Source organism: Xenopus laevis, chromosome 6L, assembly GCF_017654675.1.
Source record: "Xenopus laevis strain J_2021 chromosome 6L, Xenopus_laevis_v10.1, whole genome shotgun sequence".
NCBI lineage: Eukaryota > Metazoa > Chordata > Amphibia > Anura > Pipidae > Xenopus > Xenopus laevis.
The window spans coordinates 77,827,543-77,852,722 of NC_054381.1; the positions used below are offsets into that span (position 1 = coordinate 77,827,543).

The window sequence follows — 25,180 nt, forward strand, 5'->3', positions numbered from 1 at the left end:
TGAACAGACACTCCCACACCTCATTTCAGCCTAGACAACGAGCCGAGAGGTTCTCTCTGCAGCTCAGATATAACGACAGCTTTAGGAGGTAAAATGCTATCAAAACATTTTATTTACTGCACCATTACTTGTTTTGAGGAAGGATAAATCATATATCAGATTATGAAGTTTATATAAAATGTCCCCTTTAAACTTAGATTTTGGAAAAACAGTAAAAAATAAATAATGAAAAGTAATTGAAAAAAGTCTATTTCTGGAGAACAATCTGAAAACAACTGAACTGAAGATAGTGTTTGGAAGGCTAACAACCCCTTTAAGTATCATACCAAATATCACAGCAACACAAATTATAACAGTGTACGCAAACCGTACAAAAACCCTATCTGCAATATACTTCCAGAACGCGGCACTTAGACTTCTCCACAGGGCATATTTGTCACCCAAAATAGCACATAAGATAGGCCTAATGCAGACACCTAACTGCACAAAGTGCACAACCACCCAGAGGCCTCACTAGAGCATGCTCTGTGGTCGTGCACAAAACTAAACACTCTTTGGAACCTAGTACAGTCACATATCGCAAACCTGTGTGATATTAAGGCAACACAGACAAATCCACAAATCCGCAAATCCTATTGGGACTATACTCAGCACCCACCAACAATACTATCAAAGGTGATAGACTAGCTGACATAATGGTATAACTGCAGTTAAGACCATCCAAGAGTTCTGGACCAATACACAACCCACCCAACACAGCTATGGAAACGCAAATTACTATACACAATGCAACTCCAATGGGTACTAGCACTACAGGACAAAGAATCCAAAGGTTCCCACTTTTTTGACATTTGGCAGAAATATCTAGACACACTGAAGAGACAAAAATACCATAAGCTACTAGCACCCTTCCGATACACTAAATGGTGGGCAGAAGCCTCCCTCAGGGGAGAACTACAGGAAAGTTCATGAATGCAAAAAAAAATAAATAAAAAAATAAATAAAAAAAACTCGCCTCCTCCTCCAATGCACAAACCCCACGCAAGGTGATCCGCCCTGAGAAGACTACAACAGACACAGAAAAGGAATCTATCCTCCCCCTTCTCTCTCTTTCTCCCCCCTCCACTCATCTTTCTTTCTTTGTAAATTGCTACTCACATGCCAAATGTATGATACCGTGCAACTCTGACCCAAAAAGTGGTAATGCGACAAGTGACTACCACTGCAAATCGAGTATAAACACTTACAATGCAAAGGCGTTCATAATTTAACAACAAATAGATAATGCATGGTTCTTGATATGTCACCTCTGTTACATGTATGTATTTTATTTCTAAAAACAAATAAAACAGTTATATAAAAAAATATCTGAATCTATGGTTAGCTTAGCATATGTGACTACTAGGCACTTGAAGTGGGTTGCCCCGAAACGTTGCTGGGATCTTGAATAAAACTACACATTGAAGTGTCATGTGAGTGCCATTTGGGAATATTTTGATTTATGTATATATTACCTGCATAAGCAGCAAAGTTACCAAAAAAGAGTACCACCTACCTACAAATTCTACATCAGCTCCACGCAGGGATTACAATTTTCTTCTGGTTAGGGACAACTAGATCCTACAGTCTTCAGCCCATTTTAGATAATTGGAGTATTTTATAATATTTTTTCATAAATGTAAATAACATAATAGGATTGTATTATTAGCAAGGTACATGTTTCTCAAACTGAGACTCCATCACGCTTGCAGTTCTGGTGAAGTCCATATAGGTTATTTTACCTTGTTAATTTCTTCCTACAGGAATGCAAAATCTTATAACATTTTTGCACACTACTGAAACCATATTGTAATTTTAGCAGTGATATACTAACTAAGCAATGTTTGGATAATGACTGTGGTAAGCATCAGAGTCTTTGGTGAAACATGTTAGTACCTTTACATATCAGCTTCTGTGAGTGGAGTGGAACCCCAGTGACTTGCTCCACTTTCAAAGCCATGTCCTGTAAGGTAGGTTCACCATTTTCTTCTGGACTTACCACCAGGAGGGTATGCTTTTCTGTGCCTGCAAAGAAAAAGTCAGTTATAATTTAAGTTTTCCATAATATAATAATGCTTGAAATAATTTTGAAACAGATAAATCACATCTTTCTGAATAAAAGGCAAAAAGGCTACATTCAAAAATGATTTGAAGAAATTAAGCAAGGATTCTACTACTGGAAACTGTACATTAACAGTATGGCAACTCTCACTTGGTTTGGTTCCTGTGATTAACTATGTTGTCTATGCTTGGTATCATGAGACATGTCTCACTGTGTGTGAGACAGAAATTTCAGATATATCATTTTCCTTTAATGAACTGGCAAATTGAGGGGAAGATATATTAAACACTGAACTGGGTCTCCTGAATGATACCAAGTTCAATATTTCCCCTTTTAACAATACTTTTCTGATAGTCAAGAAAGGGTCTAAAAGAAGAATAAACCACTGCTTAATGGGATACGGTCATGGCAAAAAATGTTTTTTATTTTTTAAAACACAGTTAATAGTGCTGCTCCAGTAGAATGCTGCACTGAAATCCGTTTACCAATTAGGAGCAGGCACTCAATGAAGGCAAACTTCCACCAGAAAGTTTATTGTGTCCATAGCCTTACACGTTATGACACAAAACGCGTAAGGCTGTGGACACAAACTTTCTTCACTTTGAACTGCTGTCCTGGTGGAAGTTTGCCTTCATTGAGTGCCTGCTCCTATTTGGTAAACGGTTTGTACATTCCCCACGCTAAGGGCTCAGGGCAGTGCACCTGGGCCACTTCCCTTATGTGGTCTTTTGGAGACCCTAATACCATAGATGTATCACTGAAATCCGTTTCTCAAAATAGCAAACAGATTGTTTTATATTTAATTTTGAAATCTGACTTGGGACTAGACATATTGTCAGTTTCCCAGTCATGTGACTTGTGCTCTGATAAACTTCAGTCACTCTTTACTGCTGTACTGCAAGTTGGAGTGATATCACCGCCTCCCTCCCCAGCAACCTAACAGAACAACGGGAAGGTAACCAGATAGTAGCTCCCTAGCGCAAAATAACAGCTGCCTGGTAGATCTAAGAACAGCACTCAATACTAAAATCCAGGTCCCACTGCGACCCATTCAGTTACATTAAAGGGATACTGTCATGGGAAATTTTCAAAATGAATTAGTTAATAGTGCTGATCCAGCCGAATTCTGCACTGAAATCCATTTCAAAAAGAGCAAACAGGTTTTTTTTATATTCAATTTTGAAATCTGACATGGGGCTAGACATATTGTCAATTTCCCAGCTGCCCCAATCACGTGACTTGTGCTCTGATAAACTTCAATCACTCTTTACTGCTGTACTGCAAGTTGCAGTGATATCACCCCCTCCCTTTCCCCCCCAGCAGCCAAACAAAAGAACAATGGGAAGGTAACCAGATAACAGCTGCCTGGCAGATCTAACAACAACACTCAATAGTAAAAACCCATGTCCCACCGAGACTCCTTCCGTTACACTGAGAAGGAAAAACAGCAGCCTGCGAGAAAGCATTTCTCTCCTAAAGTGCAGGCACAAGTCACATGACCAGGTGCAGCTGGGAAATTGACAAAATATCTAGCCCCATGTCAGATTTCAAAATTGAATATAAAAAAATCTGTTTGCTCTTTTGAGAAATGGATTTCAGTGCAGAAGTCTGCTGGAGTAGCACTATTAACTGGTGTGTTTTGAAAAAAACATGTTTTCCGATGACAGAATCCCTTTAAGTAGGAGAAACAACAGCCTGCCAGAAAGCAGTTCAATCAAACTGCTGGCTCTTTCTGAAAGCACATGACCAGGCATAATTACCCGAGATGGCTGCCTACACACACCAATATAACATAAAAAACTACACTTATTGGATTAGTAATTAAATTTTATATTATAGAGTAAATTATTTGCAGTGTAAACCGTGTACGTTAATTTATGAATAAAAACGACATCATAAAAATAATGACAGAAACTAGAGTCCTGCAGCGGGTCGGGTACCCGCAAAACCTGCGGTACCCTACAGGTTGTGGGTAGAAGTTCCGGGTGTGGGTATAGACGCGAGTCGGCGGTTCTGCGGGTTGGGCATCGAGTCTTCTCAATATCGATTTTTAACTCCTTTTTCCTGATCACGCCTACTTCCGATGAAGTCACTTCCGGTTTACAATGACAGCACTTCCTGATTCCATTATACCGGTTACATTTAAACAGGGTCGGACTGGGGGGCCCAGGGCCCACCGGGGATGCTGTCTAAGGGCCCCGACCCTGCCGCAGATCCTCCTCCGGAGCTGGCTGCAGCCACCTTCGGCATGCCAGGCTACCCCCACCCGTGCGCAGACGCGTACCTGGTTTTGAAGTGACCCAGGCCAAAACAGAAATTGGGGCAGCAAAAGCAGGCCCACCAGGTTTTTTCCCCGGCACCTCGCTAGCCCAGTCCAACCCTGCATTTAAACCACATTGCATTTGTAAAATTACAAGATGCATTTTCCTTCTTGTTGTGCTCTACTGCATAAATTCCCGTTGTCTTTTCTATATGTTAAGAACACTGCTATGCTTCAAAGATACTTTTTTTCCCAAAGTGTGATTGGCAACTATTTGAGAGCAATCTTACTAATATTTTGTGAAAGATTACTGCCCTTAGCATGGTACTGTGCCAAAGCTATAATTGGGGGTAAAAATGATTCCTGTCCTCCATCTCTTCCATCATGTATGGTGCCCAAGCCCTTGTCTACGCATCAGGCAGTATGTGTGTGGTTCAGGGGCATCAGAGTATCTAAGTGGCCCTGGCCCCTTGCAAAAAAAGCAATGCAGGAGCTTACCGTCTGAATTTGAGATGTAAACAATGCAGGGGCCAGTTAATCTCTGCAGAGATACCTTTTAAAGTTTACATAAGGTAAGCAGGCACAGCAGGCAGACTTTCACATGCGGGCCACACAAGGGGGGTCACAGGTTGGACAGCACTGCTATAGACGTAGCAGACCCCCTGGTCTGGGACCCTCCAGGACCGCAGGGTCTGCTTTCTCTATAGTTTCCCCACTGGTCGGGGGGATGATAGTTGGCCACTGCAACTATTGTTGCATCACTGATCTACAAATATTTCAATATTATTCATCATATTGTTGCTTCTACATACAGATATGAAGATTAAAGGCTCACTTTTTATGATAGCTATGACAGGTATGGGATCCATAAACTGGAAACCGGTTATACAGAAAGCTCAGAATAACAGAAAGTCTGTCTCCCATAGATTCCATTTTATCCAAGCAATCTAAATTTATACAATTATTTACTTTTTTCTATAATGATAAAACAGTACCTTGTATTTGATCCTTACTAAAATATAATTAATCCTTATTGGAAGCAAATCCAGCCTATTAGGTTTATTTAATGTTTACATGATTTTCTAGTAGCCTTAAAGGAGAAGGAAAGTTAAAACTAAGTAAGCCTTATCAGAAAGGTCCATCTAAATATACCAGTAAACCCCCAAAGTAGTGCTGCCCTGAGTCCCCTGTCAAAAGAAACACTGCATTTCTTTCCTTCTACTGCCTTCAGTTTAAACCTCATTGCCCTGGGCAAGAACATGCTCAGTTTGCTCCTCTCCCCCCCCCTGCTGTAATCTGAGCCCAGAGCAGGGAGAGACTCAGGCAGGAAGTGATGTCACACCATGTTAATACTGCAGCTCCTATCCTAAACAAAAATAGTTTCTAGAGCACATTCTGTAGAAAACATTCTACAGAATAAATATAGCATTCTAGCTTGCACTATTGCAGCAATAAAATGCCTCTGTAGCTTTCCTTTAAGGTAAAGATCCATATTATGGGCATATCCTTTGCCTGAAAAACCCCAGGTTCCAAGCATTCTGGATAAAAGGTCCCATACCAGGTTTTATTTTTTTATAATATAATAACATTTTGCTGTACAACAGTATTTTGCACTCATCGAAAAACAATTTCAAACCTTTATAGATATGGCTGTTTCAAACTGCATGCTGTTATAGAAAATTGGTGATGTTTTGTGTTTCTGCTTCTGTATTATTTTTTTTTTTTAAATTTGTTTTTATTAACTTTTTCAAAAAGACATACAAAAGTACAGAAGAAAACAAAAGAAAGTCTTACAATTGTCTACCTAGGGTAGTCAGAGGTTACATATTAGGTACAACAAAGCGATATGCCTGCATTTGCTTCATGAAGAGCAACACAACCATGCCTAAGTCACTGCTTGAAATGAGTGAGTAGCAGTGTCAGGCAACTCAAGCCAAGGACCCCATATCTTTAGGAATTTTTCGGGACACCCTCTAGCTAAATACACAGCCTTCTGCAGGGGGAGAATTTCGTTTATTAATCGTTTCCATCGACTTAAAGAGGGGGGGCAAGTATCCTTCCAGGTCAGCAAAATGGCTTTCTTAGCATAATAGAGTAGTTGCAAATAAAATAATCTCTGGCAACGGGGAATGCTTCTGTATTATTTAACATGCTTTTATAAACGTAAATATCTCCCACTTTGTCTATTCATAAATGTTTGTAAATATACAAGCAATTATGTTGCCAAAAGATTTTTACTGTTAACTTGTCTTGCATTACAGCTACATCACTCATCCTCTAGACACTAACACTAAGGGCTCAGTTGAGAGAGGAGAGACAGGGTCACAATGTAAGAATTTTCAACAGGTCAGCAGCTGAGGTAAAGAAGGGATTTCATTTGACCATTTAAACATAAATATGCCCCACTGTGTATATTCATAAATGTTTCTAAGTATGCGAGCGCTTCAGGCCCAGATTTGTGGAAAGGCCACCTAGGCAGGATTTTAGGGGGGCGGCATGTTGCCCAACCACACCCACATTGGTTTAAAAACACTGGGAAAGCACTGGCGATACGATCATTTTTTAAATTTTCCCATTGATGATGAAAATTTGCACAAATAAAGGGGAGGGGACAGGGGCAACGAATGGCAGTGGGCCTAGGGGTGCCCTTTATGTAAATCCGGCCCTGGAGCGCTTATGTTGTCAGAATTCTTAGAAACAACCAATTTTCTAACCAATGTTTAAAACACGCAAAGTGCTTTGAAATAGTTATAAAATAAATGTATTGCAAGCAACCTAAATGCCAGACACGAACACAGCCAAGTGAAGTGAGACTACTAATCTTACCATGTGTAAGTGTAACGACCAGCCCGCTGCTGGAGCTCATGTCCTGTTGCAAGAGATTCTCCCTTAGCCAAGGATTGTGCTTCAGCGTGCCGTCACCATGTCAGGTGATGTCACGTCCGTTTCCTCTCCAGGTGAATCTAACTTGTAGCATAATGCAGCCATCTTTCTTAAGGGAAAGTTTGCCCTTACTTCAGATAATGAATTTACCTGTGCCTCTTAAAATAAATTTACTTTTAATTGAACTGTGAGAAAATTAATCTGCTCATAGCTTGTATTTACTAACTTTCTAAAGAATAATACATGGTGTTAATACGGGAGGTCACTGCACAATTATGGAACAGAACAAAGAACCAGAACACTCACCAGTCTGTGCCCACTGCACTCTGGACATATATCCACAGACGCATTTTTCTCTACAATGCAGCGTCTTTTTCCAGATTCAGTAATGGTAAAAACACCTCTCAGCATTATGTCAAATGTTTGATATTTTATTTCCACGTGTTGGTGGCTCCAAACCAACTAAAATATTCCGATCAACTAATATATAACTCACCTTTTCAAAAAAAAATTCTACCTGCTGGTGGTGGGGGCTAAAATTCATATAATTCCATTAAAAATAGTTCTAATTAAATATGAGTAAAAGCCCAATCAATTCGGCAGAGACAATTAATGTTTCAAAAGCATATCAGGTGACAAATTTATATCTGTAGCCCTACAGGGAGCAACTTGGTTAAAGTGTTTAAACTGCTTACTGTTAATTGCTGATTGTCGAATCCTAGAGGTTGACTCCAAAATATTTCAAGTCCAATAACCTCTCCACAAAACCACAATGTTGGTTGTATTATTAGCAGCACAGAGAGTCCAATAGTGGGGTACTGTGTTGATGCAAGAAATTAATATTGTCTGTATATAAGGATTACACCGGGTGCGTGTTAGAAAGAAGCGGGGGGCAGGTGAGTGAGTCAGAGGCAGCGTTCTAAATGCCCCCCCTGCACGCCGTGCTTACCTCACTATCGCCGTCAGGGGTTGGAAGTGGGCGCATCGCTAGCGCAGAGAGCGAAATTGCACTCTCTGCGCTAGAAAAGCCGAATTTCCGGTTTAAAAAACAGAAATTCGGCTCTTATGTTACAGGAGCGGCTTTTTGCCACCCCTTGTGGTGGCTTTTTGCCACCCCCTGGGCAGCTGCCGTCTGAGGCAAGGTACCTGTAATCTTACAATTACTTCTTAATTAATCTTATCTGTAGCTGTGGCTGTTCTGGGCTCTCTTAAAAGCCAATTAAGTTAGAAACATTGTTTCTTTTTCTGGCTGTTCAGTGCAGAGAAAATAGGGACTTTCCAGTACAAACGAGGGACTGCGGGTTGAACTGTCAAAAGAGGGACTGTCCCTCTGAAAACGGGACAGTGGGGAGGTATGCAATGTCGCTCCCACTACACTTTACGCTTACAGAAAATGGCAATGCATTCCAGCTAACAGCGCATTCGTTCTGAATCAGAAACGCGTGTTATTCACCAGGAGGCCCATTTACTATGGGTCGAAAGTGAATTTTCGAATTAAAAAACTTCGAGTTTCTAAGTAATTTTTGGGTACTTCGACCATCGAATAGGCCAAATTCGACTTCAATTCGAATTGAAAATAATTCACAAATTCGACCATTCGAAAACCAAAGTACTGTCTCTTTAAAAAACTTCGACACTTCACCACCTTAAACCTGCTGAATTGCTATGTTAGCCTATGGGGACCTCCTAAAACCTATAGCCAGTATTTGGCTAAGTTTTGTAAAATCGTACAATCAAACAATTAAATCATTCGAATCAGTCGATTCAAAGTACGATCGAAGTACGATTGTCCGATCTTAAAAATCCTTCGACTTCGAATGTCGGACTAACCTATTCGATGGTCGAATTACGAAGTTTTTTTCACTTTAGAATTCGATAAATCTGCCAGCAAATCTGCCATGGATTTGCTGTTTGATCCAAGAGCTATAGCATTCTTCAGCCAGAATTTGTGGTCTCAATAACTGCTGTGTCTGCTATGCATTTATTTCAAGCTTCATTATTTTCATAGCATTATTATAGCATAAATAATGGCATTCTTTTCTCTACTTGGTTTGGATCCTTAAATACCATTTCTTCATATTGCTTCACATTAAAGGGTAGGACTACACGGCCGACTTAGATGCGATCCGACGCTGGGCGACAAAACGCACGCGTAATCCAACGCGACACGACTGTCGGATGCAAATGCTGCAAGCTGCTTTTGCATCTGTCAGTCGTGTCTCGTCGGATTACTGTTGCAACACTGTCCGACTTTATATTACTTACCTTGTTCCTGTTGCATCCGACTTGACGCGTGCATTTTGACGCCCACCTTCGGATCGCATCTGAGTCGGCCGTGTAGTCCTACCCTCAATATCATAATTATAGATTAAAGGGAAAACAATACCTATCAAAATACATTAAAAAAACCAGCAAAACAAGAAACAAACATCATTACATTCAAAATCATTATTTTAAAAATGGCACTAGTTCAATACTATCATCACAGCAGGATGACACAAAGGCAATTTCATGTCTAAATACCCCAGAACTCATAGTAGGATGGCACAAAGGCAATTCCATGTATAATACCGCGAGAACTCTTAACAGGATGACACAAAGGCAATTCCCTATAGTAGAAAGAAAAAGATATCCCCTCTTTATCAGAGATGTCATGTAAATTAATGTTATTGACTTATGGAGTTGAAACGGTTACTTAAGAATTACACAACGTGTTAAGTAAAAACAACTGTTAGAAAAAATTTAGATAGTTACTACAGGACTTCTCCACTCTCTCAGATTTCCTTTTCATTTACTTAAACATTCTGAGCAATTATTTCAAATTTTCACTGAATAAATTGTTTAATTTGGCATTTATTCACTTTATAATTTTTTTAAATTTAATAGTTAATTGAATCTGACATATACTTTGTAAAATGTTATATACAATGGTGAGAATTAATTACAAGTGATTGTGAAATTCGAAATTAATTTGTGGTTTAATCTTTGATGAATTTAGCACTTAGTCACTTTAAACTAAGCACTTATTAACTTTAATTCCTAAGACATTGCTTTGCACTACCACTTTAGAATAATACAAAAGTATTACATAGGAAGGCTACTCTTTTGAAATTTACTATATCTTTGGGACCCCACAAAGGAGGAGAAATCAGCACTTCTGGGACTGTGGTCTCGATTTGTAACTTTATCTGTCTGTTTTGAGAGCTAACTTATCTATAAAACCACAAATCCCAGAGTACTTAGTGATAAAACAGTTTTGGAGAGTGTAGATAAGATTTCTGAGCAGAAGAAGAAAAAATTCGCTTTAAGGGTAAGGCCACATGAGGAGATTCGGGGAGATTTTGTCACCTGTCAACTAATCGCCTTGTCTTCTGAGCGACTACCTCCCTGAACTGCCTCAGCATGTTTCCTATAGGCTATAATGAAAAGTCACCTGCGCTAATGTACACGCGGCGATGCGTTTTCTATAAGATTTTTTTTTTTAAAAAAACAAAAAAAAACAAAGATTTGTATAAAATGGTATAAACTGTCTGTTTAAAATCAACTGCCGACACATGTTTCGCAATAGTGCTTTTTCATAGGCAATGTGTCTGGTTGTGGACGCTGACTATTTATTTCTTTTCTAAATGACATCACCAATTTTTTGTGTAAACTCCGTCCAGAGTAATGACGCTGTTGCGCAATTGTTTCACAAACATCCAACGTAATCATGTGCTCCCTCTTATGCCAATTTATTTTTGGGACATTGGGAAGAAACAGTAGTCAAAGGAGACACCTTCCTGCCATTCCACAATAACGTAATCAAATGATTAAGATACATCGACGACATATTGATTATTTGGAATGACACCACACAGGAAGCAATAGAGTTTGTAGACAAATTAAATGACAATAAACTCAATATTAAATTAACCATGGAAATATCTAATAAATCAATTTCATTCCTGGATCTACTTATCATCAATAACAATCAAGTGAAACTGATCACTCAAAACTTCAGAAAAGAAACTGCTACCAACTCCCTTTTATCATCCACCCACAAGCTGTAAAGCGATCCCTGCCCATAGGTGAATTTCTAAGACTAAAAAAGAAATGCTCCTCAGTCAAATTATTAAAAGAACAATCCCAAGAACTAAGAGAAAGATTAAAAGTCAGAGGCTACTCGGGCAAATGTGTTAAAAAAGCCTATCACAGAGCCCTCCACACGGAAAGATAACAGCTACTAGAAAAAAAACAACAAAGAAATCGGATAACGATACTGTTAGATTTATTACATCTTTTAGTAGTAATACTACACAATTACAAAACATTATGAACAAACATTGGTCGGTTCTGTTGGAAGATACGACTTTAAGGTCAGTTCTTCAGGATAAGGTTTCCGTTTGCTATAGGAGAAGCCCAAATTTAAAAGATATGTTGTCGAGAAGTCATTTCCAAACTTAAAATCATACAACTAGAAATCCGGGGTGTTTCTGTTGTGGAGAATGTAACATCTGTGAAAAGATAATGAATGTTAGCAGCTTTATAGATAGATTTGAGAAAGAACACAAAGTCAATGACTTTCAGGGCCGGATTTACATAATGGGCACCCCTAGGCCCACTGCCGTTCGTCGCTACTGTCCCCTTCCCTTTATTCTTGCAATGGGGATTGGTGCATGGGAAGGTTAAAAAATGAGTTTAAAAATCCAGCACATTCCAGTGTTTTTGGACCAATGTAGGTGTGGTTGGGCAGCATGCCGCCCCCCTAAAATCCTGCCGCCCAAGGCCCGGGCCTAGGTGGCCTTTCCACAAATCCGGTCCTGATGACTATCAACAGAAAAAGTCAAGGGGTGATTTATTGCATAGAATTTCCGTGTCACATGCAATATGTTGGAATGATAACTCAAAAACTTAAAACCAGAATCCAACAACATTGCAGCTCCATTAGAACAACTGATAACCCAAAAAATCGGAAAGCACACTGTCCACAGTAGCACAACAAGCTATTGGATCTTTAAAATGAACACCGTTTCTCCGCATGGCATTAATAAGAATAATTTGTTTACATCTTTCCTGTAGATACTTTGTAACTCACATAAAATTAAAAAAATTAGGAGACTTTAAAATAATCACTCACGCAAATAAGTTCATTAATAAAAGTTATCTTGCAAGATAACAATCAAGATCATAATTCCCATAGAGGAGGTAAAATGATAGAATTCCAATAAGAGATTCATCAACATACATATGAAGTAAAAATAAGTGGTTTCATATTAATGGCCATTTAATTAATGGGATACTAATCACACAAGTATATGTATTTTATTAGCATGGAAATAAAAGTTACATTTTAAAAGACATTAATGATTTATATACATAGAACAATAATTATGTGAGTATATCTAACTATAAATAATTTTGACACAAAAGGTTAAGTCTGTCCCCTCAACACAACCATTATAATCACTACAGGAATGTACTTGGACAAAAGGGGTTAAATCTGTGTGCCCTTATAATAATCATAATACCTCAGAGCATATTGGCTATATAATTTGAAGAAACTAGAAACCAAGTCCGGAAACCTCGCAAGAGTTCTAAGTTAAAGAAGCAATGGAAAATGCGAGTGGAATACCGATGTCACGATGACTATACCCCCAGAACTCATAGCAGGATGGCACAGTGACAGTTCCATGTGTAATACCACCAGAACTAATAGCAGGATGGCACAGTGACTATTTCATGTATAATACCCCCCGGAACTCATATCAGAATGGCAGTACTGACAGTACTGACTAAGTAAATTATTATGAGTGGTAGATACTTACTGGGGAGGCAGCAGATTAGGAGCAGAGGTTACAATAGACTTTGCTGTAGGGCAGGGCCTGACCTGGCTATCAATTTTGATCCCTGTAACACTTCATGGAGTTCTCTCATGCCAGCTAGGCGAGCATTGCTGCTGTCTTGCTGCATTCCTTTCCTTTCGTCTGTAGCTGAAACCAGTTCTGTGCAGCAGGAGGGGGGCAGAGGGGGGATCATATTACAGGATCCAGGGGATTCACAGGGACTGACAACAAGGACAATTTGTCACAGGGAGAGCAGCTCTGAAACAGGGAGGATCCCCAGTGCTCGGGGATGGATGGTAACCTTATTTTTGGCACAACTCACTACAGGGAAAGTGGATTTAAATGATCCCTTCTATCTTCAGGTATAGTAGACATCCCAATATTTAAGAAAACTGAAACTTAATTAAGTTTGTCCATGAAATATTGTGGCCTTCAAACATTTTATAACAGACTCTGTGATGGTCCACGAGCATGTCATGACTGATAGTGTCAGCCACAAGTATTTCATGAAAGTCTCAGTGGAGGCCCTTAAGCATTTCATGACAAACAGCGGTGTCCACATAAGCATATCAATAGAAAGTATTGGCCCCAAAGTATTTCATGAAAGAAATTTGTGGCCCCCAAGTTTCCCCAGGTAGTACTGCGAAAGAAACAGTGGTGGCCTCCCAGGCAAACACAGTGGCAATCCCCAAAGCATTTAATTACAGAAAAAGTGATTGTCCATGAGCATTTTATTACAAAGTGTGGCCCCCAAGTGTTTCATTACAGACAGTTGTGGCCCCAAGCATTTCATGAGAGACACAATGTTGTGGTCCACAAGCCTTTCACGAGAGACACAATGTGGTGGTCCCCAAGCATTTCATGACAGATATTTGTAGTCCACATGCATTTTATCATATATATAGTGGTCACCTCAAAATATTTTATGACAGAATTTGTGACCCCAAAACATTTCATGACAGACTATTGTGCCTCCAACTATTTTATTACAGACTGTTTTGCTCCTCAAACATTCTATGACGGTCAGCTTTTTCCCCAGGCATTTCATAACAGACTTTTTCAGCCCATGTGCATTTCATGACAGAAACAGTGGTCGCCCCCAAGCATTTAATGACAAAAGGTTATAGCTCCCAAGCATTTTATTACTGATACAGTGGTGTCCCACTCATATTTTATGGCAGACAATTGTAGATACATAGCATTTCATGACAGACTGTTAGAAGCCGCAATCATTTCATGAGATATCAAAGACACAGTGGGGCCCCCAAACATTCATTACAGAAAAAGTTGTGATCCCTGAGCATTTAAAAAAGTTAATACCCAAGTATTTCATGGCAGACAATTGTGGCCCCCAAGCATTTCATGACAAACACAGTAGTGCTTGTCACTGAGTCTACCATGATATACTTATGTGGTAGACTCAGTGGCCCTCAAGCAATTCATGACAAAGAGTTGTGGCTGCCAAGCATTTAATCACGATAGAGCGGTGGCCCCCAAATATTTTATTACAGACAGTGGTGGCCCTCAAGTATTTTTTGTAAGACAGTGGTAGTCTTTAAGCTTTTTGTGGGGGCCCTCAAGTATTTCATGATAGACATGGTGATGTGTATTTTATGACAGTAACAGTGGTTTCACCAACAAGCAAGAAAACAGAACCTTTAAGGGGTTATATGGGGCTGCAGGCTGGACAACAAAAATTAGCACTGTGCTGGGAAAAGTGATGAATGAATATATTCTTCACTTCTTCTGGCACCCTGCCCATGATCTTGCCGTCTTCAATCCTACTAGTCCAGTTCTCTCACTGAAAGTACATCAACTATTTCAGAAACGTAGCAATGCTGGAGTAAGTGGCTTTTGTTTCATACTCCCCCCTTAATCTTCTAAAGTGATTCCCCCAGAAATACACAATACAAAACATCTCCTGAGAGTCTCTAAATAATAAGACAGTATATGATCTGTATAGCTATAATCAGGTGTGACTGGTACCTTTGAACACGAAGCTTAAAAATACTTATTCAGTCAATTCCTTGTATGCACCTCTGCCACAGGTACAAATTCAATTAGAAACAATGATTAGAGTAACAAGGAATAGCCTGTTTGGCAGATTAACTACTCATTGTGATTTATTGTTTGCACAACATGTTTCGAGCCCACTTCACAAAGAGTGAGTGGGCTCAAAACATGTTGTGCAAACAATAAATCACATTTAGCAGTTAATATGCCTCATAAGCTATTCCTTGTTACTCTAATCGTTGTTTCCAATCTGTATAGTTCTATGTGTTTGTTCCTGTTCCCGAACCAGAAGTCAGCACATGGCGGATTTATAATGAAGCAGTTTTACAATCAGCAATCTAAGCAGTGTGCAATGTAAATGTATGTTCCCCTATCCATCAACATCAATTTACCTTTCTGAGAGGGATGTGCTAAGGATTGTTGTATGAGCAATGGTTCCCTGTTTTAGTTGTTGCTTCGATTGCTGATTATGAAGCTGCTTCACTATAAGGGCTATTCCACACGGGGAGATAGCCACGCGTTTGCGGTCGCGGCGACAAAGCGCCGCGCCAGTCGCCGCGACCGGCGCAGGCGACAGTTTTGTATGGGCGCCTATGTAAAAACGCCTGTGCTAACCACACGAGGCGATGCGCTTTTCAACAGTCGCCTGAAAAAGCCTGGCGAGGCATTTTCAGGCGACTGTTGAAAAGCGCATCGCCTCGTGTGGTTAGCACAGGCGTTTTTATATAGGCGCCCATACAAAACTGTCGCCTGCGCCGGTCGCGGCGACTGGCGCGGCGCTTTGTCGCCGCAACCGCAAACGCGTGGCTATCTCCCCGTGTGGACTAGCCCTAAGGCTATGACACGGCTGACGGTTGGTGCGTTTTTTAAAACTCTGATCGCGGCACCTAATTTCCATATTGACAGGGCTGGCGATTTGTACTGACGACTTATCAGCCACTATAGTCATTACCCAGGAGACATTGAGCAAACTATCCTAGGCAGCATGTAGTTGCTGCGTGTTTATTTGCGTCTTTTCCCCTCTACAAAGAAAATGCTTTCTAGATGACAGCTGATGGTGTTCACTTTAAATTATCAATATATGAAGGAAAAAGAGCAAAATAAAAGACATAGAGCTACAATACAATGAGTGCATCCTCTCACGGATCAGCGGATCAGCGGATCAGCAAAGGGCAATTTCATGTAGCTACACTGAAAAGTTCCAAAACTACTTCAGGATGTGAATAACTACATTTGTTGAGCTGCTTTCTATTTTAACACCAGAGCTTGTTTGCACACAGACTTTGCAGAGATATTCTATTTCATCGGAGGAAGATTGGCTGTTACTTTTTTATGATTAAAAAACACAAATGTTGCACTCTGCTATCATGCTTTAATCTTTTGTACTATCAATATAATTATTTAAAGATACTGTTTCAATTTGTGCTAGGTGGCATTAGCATTGTTAGTAAATTTAGCTGAGAACATCCCAGAGTTGATGGTACTTAACTTTTATTATTTACATTTTTGTTGTGTTTTTAAGATTTTTAGCAACTGGACAGCCCTTTTCTTCACTATACTACCAACTCTTTGTTGACTGGACTACTATAAGCCACATTTTCTGAAGACTTGTCAGAGCTGTGAGATATTATTATGCCATCTCCAGATGAACAGCAATGCCAGAAAACTGCAGATGAATTCTATACAAAAAACATTTTTCCAGACTGCTTAGGTGTATTGGATAGCCAAGGTTCAATACATACAATACACTTTTAATGAAGCGCTTCCTGTAATGTCGGTGCAAACTTTCCCAGAGTCACGTGACTCAGCATGAACGTAGTATGAAGCCAAAGTAGAAAAAAGTTGCACTTGATGTACCTCCAAATATGTATTTATGTGGAGTACAAAAGATCAAATGTTTCAGGGGCCACCTGCCCCCTTCGTCAGTGATGTACACAAATGTGAAACCCAACCCGCAAGTCCTCAAATACCCACATGACTCCACCTTTACAAACGTGTCCATATCGTAAGACATAACTATGCGTCAGACGTCACAGTTCACTTTCATAAAATAGCAGGCAACATCATCTTGCCAATCAATTAATGGAGTAGGGCGCTATCTTGCCAATCTTCGATGGTCGCCATTTTGCCAATCGCAACATGTCATCTTGACAACGAGTCATCTCTAAAGGTGGCTGTACATGGTCTAGCACATTTCTCCCTAAAAGTACGGCTGTGGAAGTATGTCGGCTCCATGTGACTCAGAAAGCTACATTAAATATAAAAATTTACACAAACAGGTGATGCTATACATCGACATATTAAAACAAATGTAAAATTTCCATTATATCAACTTTACTGTGTATAATCGTACAATTTAGTTTACGTGCAATATGTTCATTAAGACCGTTTGGTGCAACTGTGTTAAGTCTATAAGTCCATCTCGCTTCACGTTGTAATAAAATTCTTTCTCTATTTTATCTCTTCTCGATCTTGGGACGTGTTCAAGTAAATCAATTGTCAGGGGAGAGCACTTAGAAGCAGTTTCTGTTGTGAAGATTTATTCAAAGATTACATAAAACACACAAATAGTGTGATATGTAGTCTTTGAATAAATCTTTACAGCAGAAACTGCTTCTGAGTGCTCTCCTCTAACAATTGATTTATGAGTTCACACAGGGTTGCGGTAACCCTTTTGAGGATCCGACGCACCAATATATTATCTAAACACAGGCAGAGTGTAAGAACAATCATTGTTGTGACATGTTCAAGTACTTGAAATGTGAACTGGGATGCATTGTGCTCCTTTTCCTTAAAATGTCTTGCAATTGGAGTATTTTATCAGTAGCGATATCAGATTTATGTTTTGAGACCTGGTCATTTACATACTGGATTGTTTTTCCCACATAACCCAATCTGCAAGGACATTTGAGATAATATACTACATGTGTACTAAGACAAGTGTGGTATCCTGAAATCTTTAGTGGTTTTCCCATTTTGGGATGCATAACTTGTTCTCCCCTAATAATACTATTACATTGTGCACAGTTTCTACAGAGAAAGGTACCATTCACTGGTTTTGTAAGATAAGTTTGTTTTGAAACTCATTAACTCTGCACTCAAAATTTGTATAATTCAGGGTGCACAGTTATAACTGATATGTACACAAATCTTCAAACCAGCACACCCTTAAAAAATCTTTGCCTTTTTATTTTTAGTACAACAGTCCAATGTTTCATTCCTCATTAGGACCTTTCTCAAGGATGAAGATGGACTCTTGTACAATGTAGCAAAGAGGTTTGCCGGTTTGAGTATTTGTGTGTGTGAAAACTATATATAGTTTTCACATAGAGCCACACTCCATTTTTTTAATATTTATTTGCATAAATCTGTGTTCCAACGTTTCGGCCCTCCTTAGGGCCTTTTTCAAGGATACATACATGCAGTGGTAACAGTGTATTTATACCCCCACCTAATTTTGAAATTTTGGCGCCAAGTATGATGTCATCAAAGGTTTAAACTTCACATCACTAATTAGCCAGTTGAAAATGCATCAAAGAGAGAAAAAAATCTCTTATCTCACCACTGGGTGTCACCGTTGTGCAGCAAAACATGAATAGTCCATATAGTAACATTTTATGCCGTGAAATCTGTGAAGTTCATACAAAGTATCTATTTAGTTACAGAAATAACAGCGCTGTCTCTTAGTGTCAATTATTGGAAAAAGGAAACAATGTAATAAAATCATCAGTTAAAAACAATTTGAACACTAAATCAATGTTTAGCCTTGTTTTTCCGTTTATTTACACAATCTTTTTGCTTTTTCATTTACTGTCTTAACTGTAAATTGCTATGTGGAAAGCTTCCTAGTTTAAAAAGCAATTTAGCACTAGTTGGCCGTTTAAACCTTTTGGAGCAACAGTATTCAGTTCATGGATCCAGTAAGCCTCTCTTTTCAATAGGGTTTGTGCATAATCCCCCCCCTCGTGGTCCAAACTGAACCTGATCGATTGTCATACACCTGAAAGATGCTGGGCTATGTTTTGCCTCAGCCCAGTGTTTCGCAACCAGTTGTTGTGATATATCCTGTTTCTTGATTTTTTCTTTTGTCACCTTTTCATTCTTAACGGGGTTCAATGATGCTCTGATGCTAGACCTATGCATGCCCATTTTCTCCTTCAGTTGCCTAACAGTCTTGCTGCAATATATTAAGCCACAGGGACATTTGACTATATAAATGACCATGGACGTAGTGCAGGTCATCCTGTGCTTAATATCATATTTCTTGTCCGCATGGGGGTGTGTGAAGCTGTTTCCTGTAATTAAGCTATTACACAAAATGCATCCCCCACATTTATATACTCCCGGGCGCTGTGTTAAAAAATGCTGTATTTGTGCTGTTATATATTTATCTGTGGGGTCTGAGGGGCTTAAATTCTCCTTTAAATTTCTATCCCTCCTGTAACTGAACTTTGGCATGGTTGGCAGTTTTTTATTCAGATTGTCATCACTGGCAACTAACTCCCATGTTTTCGAACATGACTAGACTGTATCCCGTATTGGCTCACATAATACATGTCTTTCGTGGTATTTTTGCGTTTTCCTTCAGTGTCATTTTGTTCCCATAATGCCTTATTTCGATCTTGGGCTAATGCCCACTGTTTCGTATTCTCTACCAATTTCTTTGGGTAACCCCTATCCAAGAAATTTTTGCTCATGGTTTCAAGGTCTTGGGCACGTTTTTCAAGGTCACTGTCTATGCGCACCACCCTTAACATCTGTGATTTCAGCAAGGAACCCAATAAATGTTTCAGATGGTTGCTATGGTAGTGAACCATAGTATTTCTATCTGTTGGTTTAACATGTATACAAGTGTGGATCTTATCTTCTTTCTTATAAATTTTAACATCAAGAAAATCAATTTGTTCACTATCATATTTTATGATAGTGAATCTGACTGGGCTAACCAATTCATTTAATTCATTCACAAATTGTTGTAAGTCAATAAAACGCGCCATATTTTTTTAAACATAGAATGACCCAAAATGTTCTCACTTTCATATGCATGCATGTATGAATTCGCGTAAACAGGAGCGACCTTTGATCCCATGGCTGTGCCTGTACACTGTATATAATATTGATCCTCAAATTTGAAGTAATTTTTATATAGAATGAAATTAAGCAAAGACAAAGTGAATTCCACAGGGGGTCCCCTGTATAAATCATTTCCTATTGTCAGTCACGCACAGCTTCTATGCCTTCTTTATGGGGAATACAAGTGTACAGGCTCTGCACATCCATGGCAACAAAGGTCATTTCAGATAGAGGAAAATTGATGCTTTCTATCATTTTCAAAAAGTAATTTGTGTGCTTCAAGTAACTGCCAATATGCTGAATACAAGGTTGGAGTAAAAAGTCAACATATTCAGCTATCCCTTCATTAAAAGATCCATTTGATGAAATAATCGGGCGTCCTGGTGGTTGGGTCTTTGAGAAAGGCTAGAGTGCTAGCCGAAACGTTAGTTGTTTTTTGATCCAATAAACACTTGAAAATTTCTTTTAAGACTTCATCCGTTGCTATATCTCTACTTATTGGGCTTTTTGCACCCCCTTGCTAGCTGTGCTGGCTTCCAGAACCTTATATATATATATATATATATATATATATATATATATATATATATATATATATATAAATATCTGAGAAGGTTAGAAGAAAAATGGAAATTAAGGCAGGATTAATGGGACTACGAAAATAATATTGTGTATACATGGCATAAACCTAAATCAATTTTGCGATGGAAGCCAAAGACTAGCCAACACAACAAAACTGTCTCCTTCGCAAACGACTCAGGTGAAGAGACTTCATTTGCTGCGGATGACATAGAACCTAAATCCCTACAGAATGGCAGGAAAAATATTGAGAGGGATCTCAGTAAAACTATGTGGGATCAATAAACTACATTTATATTGAATTGCCTATGAGACAGGGGACCAGGGAAGTGCATTGTAAGTAGCACTTCCATTATACTTGAATATATTTTGATTTAGCCATAAGAGTGCTTCCACTAACCCCCCCCCCCTTGATTTTTGTATATTCGCCTGAAGCTGTGGCTCAGCTCCATGTGGTTTTTAATAGCACCCCATACCCACCCCATTATATTAATGGTGGTCCTATGCTTTTAAATATGGACGTTGGTTTTATGTAATCTCTCTCACTTAAAAGCCTTTACTGGTGGGGGAGGATTTAGCTTTCAGATTGAAACCAATGCTCAACACACACACAGTGTACAGGTAATGCTATTATGCAGAGAAGTATCTTTTTATATTATGACCCGAGTTAAGTAAGTTAGGGACCGACATATGGGGTTTACCTTGACGTGGTATGGTGGTTTTTCAACTTTATGATCATAACTTTGTAACTAAAAACCCCTGTTTTGTAAACATATGCATTTGCATTTATATTGAATTACCTATGAGACAGGGGTCCAGGGAAGTGCATTGTAAGTAGCACTTCCATTATACTTGAATATATTTTGATTTAACCTTGAGAGTGCTTCCACTAACCCCCCCCCCTTGATTTTTATGGCAGATTTAACAACTTAAGTCCAGCAAGTTAAAGTACAGAAATTTTAAGTACAACATATAGTGGCATATTTATCAAGGGTCGAGGTTCGTGGTTAAAAAAACTTCGAACTTCGAATTCAAATAGACCAACTGAATAGAGGTCGAAGGTTTTTGGGGGTCGAAGTGGTCCGTATTCGAATTGTACGATCGAAGGAATAGCGCCTTCGATCTACTTAGATTCAAAGTTTTTCCCCCAAAAAACTTCGATCTCTCAAACTCCACCAATTGCCTCCATATAGGTTCTAGGAGGTCCCCCATAGGCTAAAACAGCACTTTGGCAGCTTTTAGGTGGCGAATGGTCGAAGTCAAAGTTTTAAAGAGACAGTACATGATAATTTCGATATTCGAATTTTAAAGTTTGTTTCAACTTCTAATCGAAGTTGGACTATTCCCTAGTCGAAGTACACAAAAAATAGTTTGAAATTCGAAGTTCAACTCAACCTAATCTAATCTGCCCCATAGAGTTAGACAGAGTTGGATAGCAGTTGAACAGAAGTTGGATTGGAAGCTCCAGCAAACACTGGACATCTCATCAAGACATCATTGCTCATCAATATTTCTATAAGCCTCATTGTACCATTTAACTATGTTTAATTTGATTGCCTTCTTTTTCTCTCACTCCTCTATACTTCTGCATATATCCTTTGCACTCCAACATCCATCAAACTAATCTGAAATTGTAATCTTCTCTTCACTGCTCCCATCACCCTCTTTCAATCTCAGCACCCTGTCTTTTATTGTTAAATCTCTTATCCCCACTCACTTTGGAAAATGGTCAGAAACTACATCAACCATCACCACAGCTGACGTCATTAAATTTCACTCCCATTCTATGAGAATTATACCATCTACGCAATACCAGATAATGGCCTTACAACTATTACATCAATCATATTTGACTCCCTAAAGAGATATAAAATGGGCATATTACTAGGGATGCACCGAATCCACTTTTTTGGATTCGGCCGAACCCCCGAATCCTTCGTGAAAGATTTGGCCGAATACCGAACCGAATCCGAATTTGCATATGCAAATTAAGGGTGGGAAGGGGAAAACATTTTTTACTTCTTTGTTTTGTGACAAAAAGTCATGCAATTTCCCTCCCGCCACTAATTTGCATATGCAAATTAGGATTCAGTTCTGCCGGGCAGAAGGATTCGGCAGAATCCGAAACCAGCTGAAAAAGGCCGAATCCTGGCTGAATCCCAAACCGAATCCTGGATTCGGTGCATCCCTACATATTACCCAACTCAACATGCCTAAGATGCTCATTAATGGAAGCCTCACTAATACACTGTATATGGTCTTGGCGAATTAGTAACACATTATGGCTAGAAGTGTACAAATTATGGCACGCATTAACCAAACAAACATTTGAGCCTAACCTAGAGTGGGCTCTATTTAGCAAAATTAGAGGGACGCAGTAAGTATCTAAAGCTAACAAAGCATAAGCAGAAAGATTAGCTGCAGCAACCAAAAAAGCCTTATTGCAGAAGTGGCTTTCCCCTACTCCACCATCTATGAACCTAGTTAAGAATAAATTGCATTTTTTGTTCCACATGGACTGGTTGGAAACCTCCTTAAATAAAACTGTCCAAACTGATGGTTTTTTTACACCTGGACCACATATATTTTAAGCCTTCCTTCTGATATCAGACAACTCACAGTACCCACCTTCCATTACACCCCGTGGTATGACTTAGAATGCCTACAACGCACTAATCCATTAACGACTTCAACCTGACAAAAACAACAGTTGCCTCCCAGAGTCCACAATGGGTGATTATGGATGTCCTACTATATCTAGGACAAATAAAGAGCATGTTTGTTTCTAGTTTACTATTTGTTTGTTTTGTTATTACAAAAAAGAAAATGAATCCCTAGCACTTACTTTATTTAGGTATGGTGGTAATTAAGGAAGTTCAAAAACAGAATTAAGTGAGTTCAAAAACAGAACTCATTATATTTCCTCCAATATCTTCCTCTGTCCCTCAGATATCACACACCGTAAACAACACCACCTTTCATTCCACCACACAGGCACACTGCCTAGGAGTTAAAATTGTTTCTAAAATCCTATGTCTCAGTTGTAAACTCTAATTTGTAGAGCATTCTAGTCCTATTGTACTCTATAAAACCTTGTTAGTTATTCACCATTTTCCCCTGTTAATTATAATTAAGGTAAAGCACTGCATATCTTGCCGGCGCTATATAAATAAATGATGATTATGATTTCTGCGAAAAATGTCATATAACTCGACAGCCACTCTTCATTGGCCCATTAGCATATATGGTCCTATTAACAGCAGGACCACTTCTGTAAAGAATGTAGTGTAGGTCATACAATAGATACATTTATCATTTCTCGACAAGCAGGCACCAATAGTTCATATTCAATATCCTTTAGGAGTCCATGCACCCCAGTTCAGTAATGATCATATTGCACACAAAATAACATTGTTCTATGCTTAGATGCATGCAAGTAGTTAGTCATGCTCCAACTGCTGTTATGTGGTAGTCGCTTTTATGGAGTTGTATGTACTCAGTATATATAGTCTATTAGACCACCAAAATCATTTGTATTTGTGGAGTACTTCCATGTGTAAAGTTGCAACTTACATCCAACAATATTGCATAGCAAAGAAGCCTTCCACGACAGCCATAGGTTGGGTATTACTTAAGTGTTATAGGGCATCCGCTACTCTCATTAATGATTATACTTGTGTGTCCAATAGTGTCAGAATATCCTGTAATGCTGGCAACTATCCAGCTTGACACAAATTTCTAGAGTCCCTACTGCTGCTTTGTGGATAACATCTTTTTATTATAGAAAGGCCCACCTTATGACAATTACACAGATTTGTAGCACATTTGAATAAGTTTACTTTATCTATAAATCATTTATGGCAGCCTGACTTTTATGGATATTACGATCAAGATTTTTGAGGGCAGCCTACAGATTGTATAGGAAGCCCACTTCAACTATCTATCTATTGTGGGCTGAGAGCATACTGAGAGCAAAGGTGATCCGCACTGATTTATCAACAGTTTGATTGAACATTGTACAATTTTAGGAACCAATAATGATATAATGATAAGGTGTTCCGAGTTTCTCTACAGAAGTGGTCCTGTTGCTAAAGGGAACATATATGATAATGGACCAATAAGCAGTAGTTGGAAAAGTTATATGGCATTTATTGTAGATGTAATCTAATTGCATATGTTAAAATGTCACCGGTATCCATTTTGTGTTTTTATACAATGTATACATTTATTAACAAAAAGTGGGGCTGGACCCCACAAGTGCACTTTTTAATGATGTTAATACTCACACTAATAAATACGATTTTTATTTGGTGTTAGTGTGCATGGTTACTAGAACTTTTCTTTTTTGGTTTTAATTTTTAATTGGGACCAGTGCACTTCCTTACATATTTGGGGATGATTACATACCAGTGCAACACTATTAAATTTTTTAAGGAAAAGTCTTATGTG

At 38.9% G+C, this 25,180-nt stretch overlaps 1 protein-coding gene across 3 annotated transcripts in view; it reads right to left on the bottom strand.

Moving 5' to 3' along the window:
• bag1.L (BAG cochaperone 1 L homeolog) overlaps positions 1-8,215 on the bottom strand; it is a 33,436-nt gene extending 25,221 nt beyond the window's left edge. The window contains exons 1-2 of one of the 3 annotated variants that reach the window (XM_018267669.2): positions 8,194-8,215; positions 1,936-2,064 (exon numbers count right to left, since the gene is read on the bottom strand). In XM_018267669.2, coding sequence (XP_018123158.1) covers positions 1,936-1,999 — 64 coding nt within the window. In that variant the 5' untranslated portion in view covers positions 2,000-2,064; positions 8,194-8,215. Of the gene's footprint in view, positions 1-1,935; positions 2,065-7,187; positions 7,413-7,939; positions 8,125-8,193 lie in introns of those variants that run through there. The other 2 variants (XM_018267668.2, XM_018267667.2) reach the window with 2 other exon arrangements.
• Positions 8,216-25,180: the final 16,965 nt, after the last annotated feature.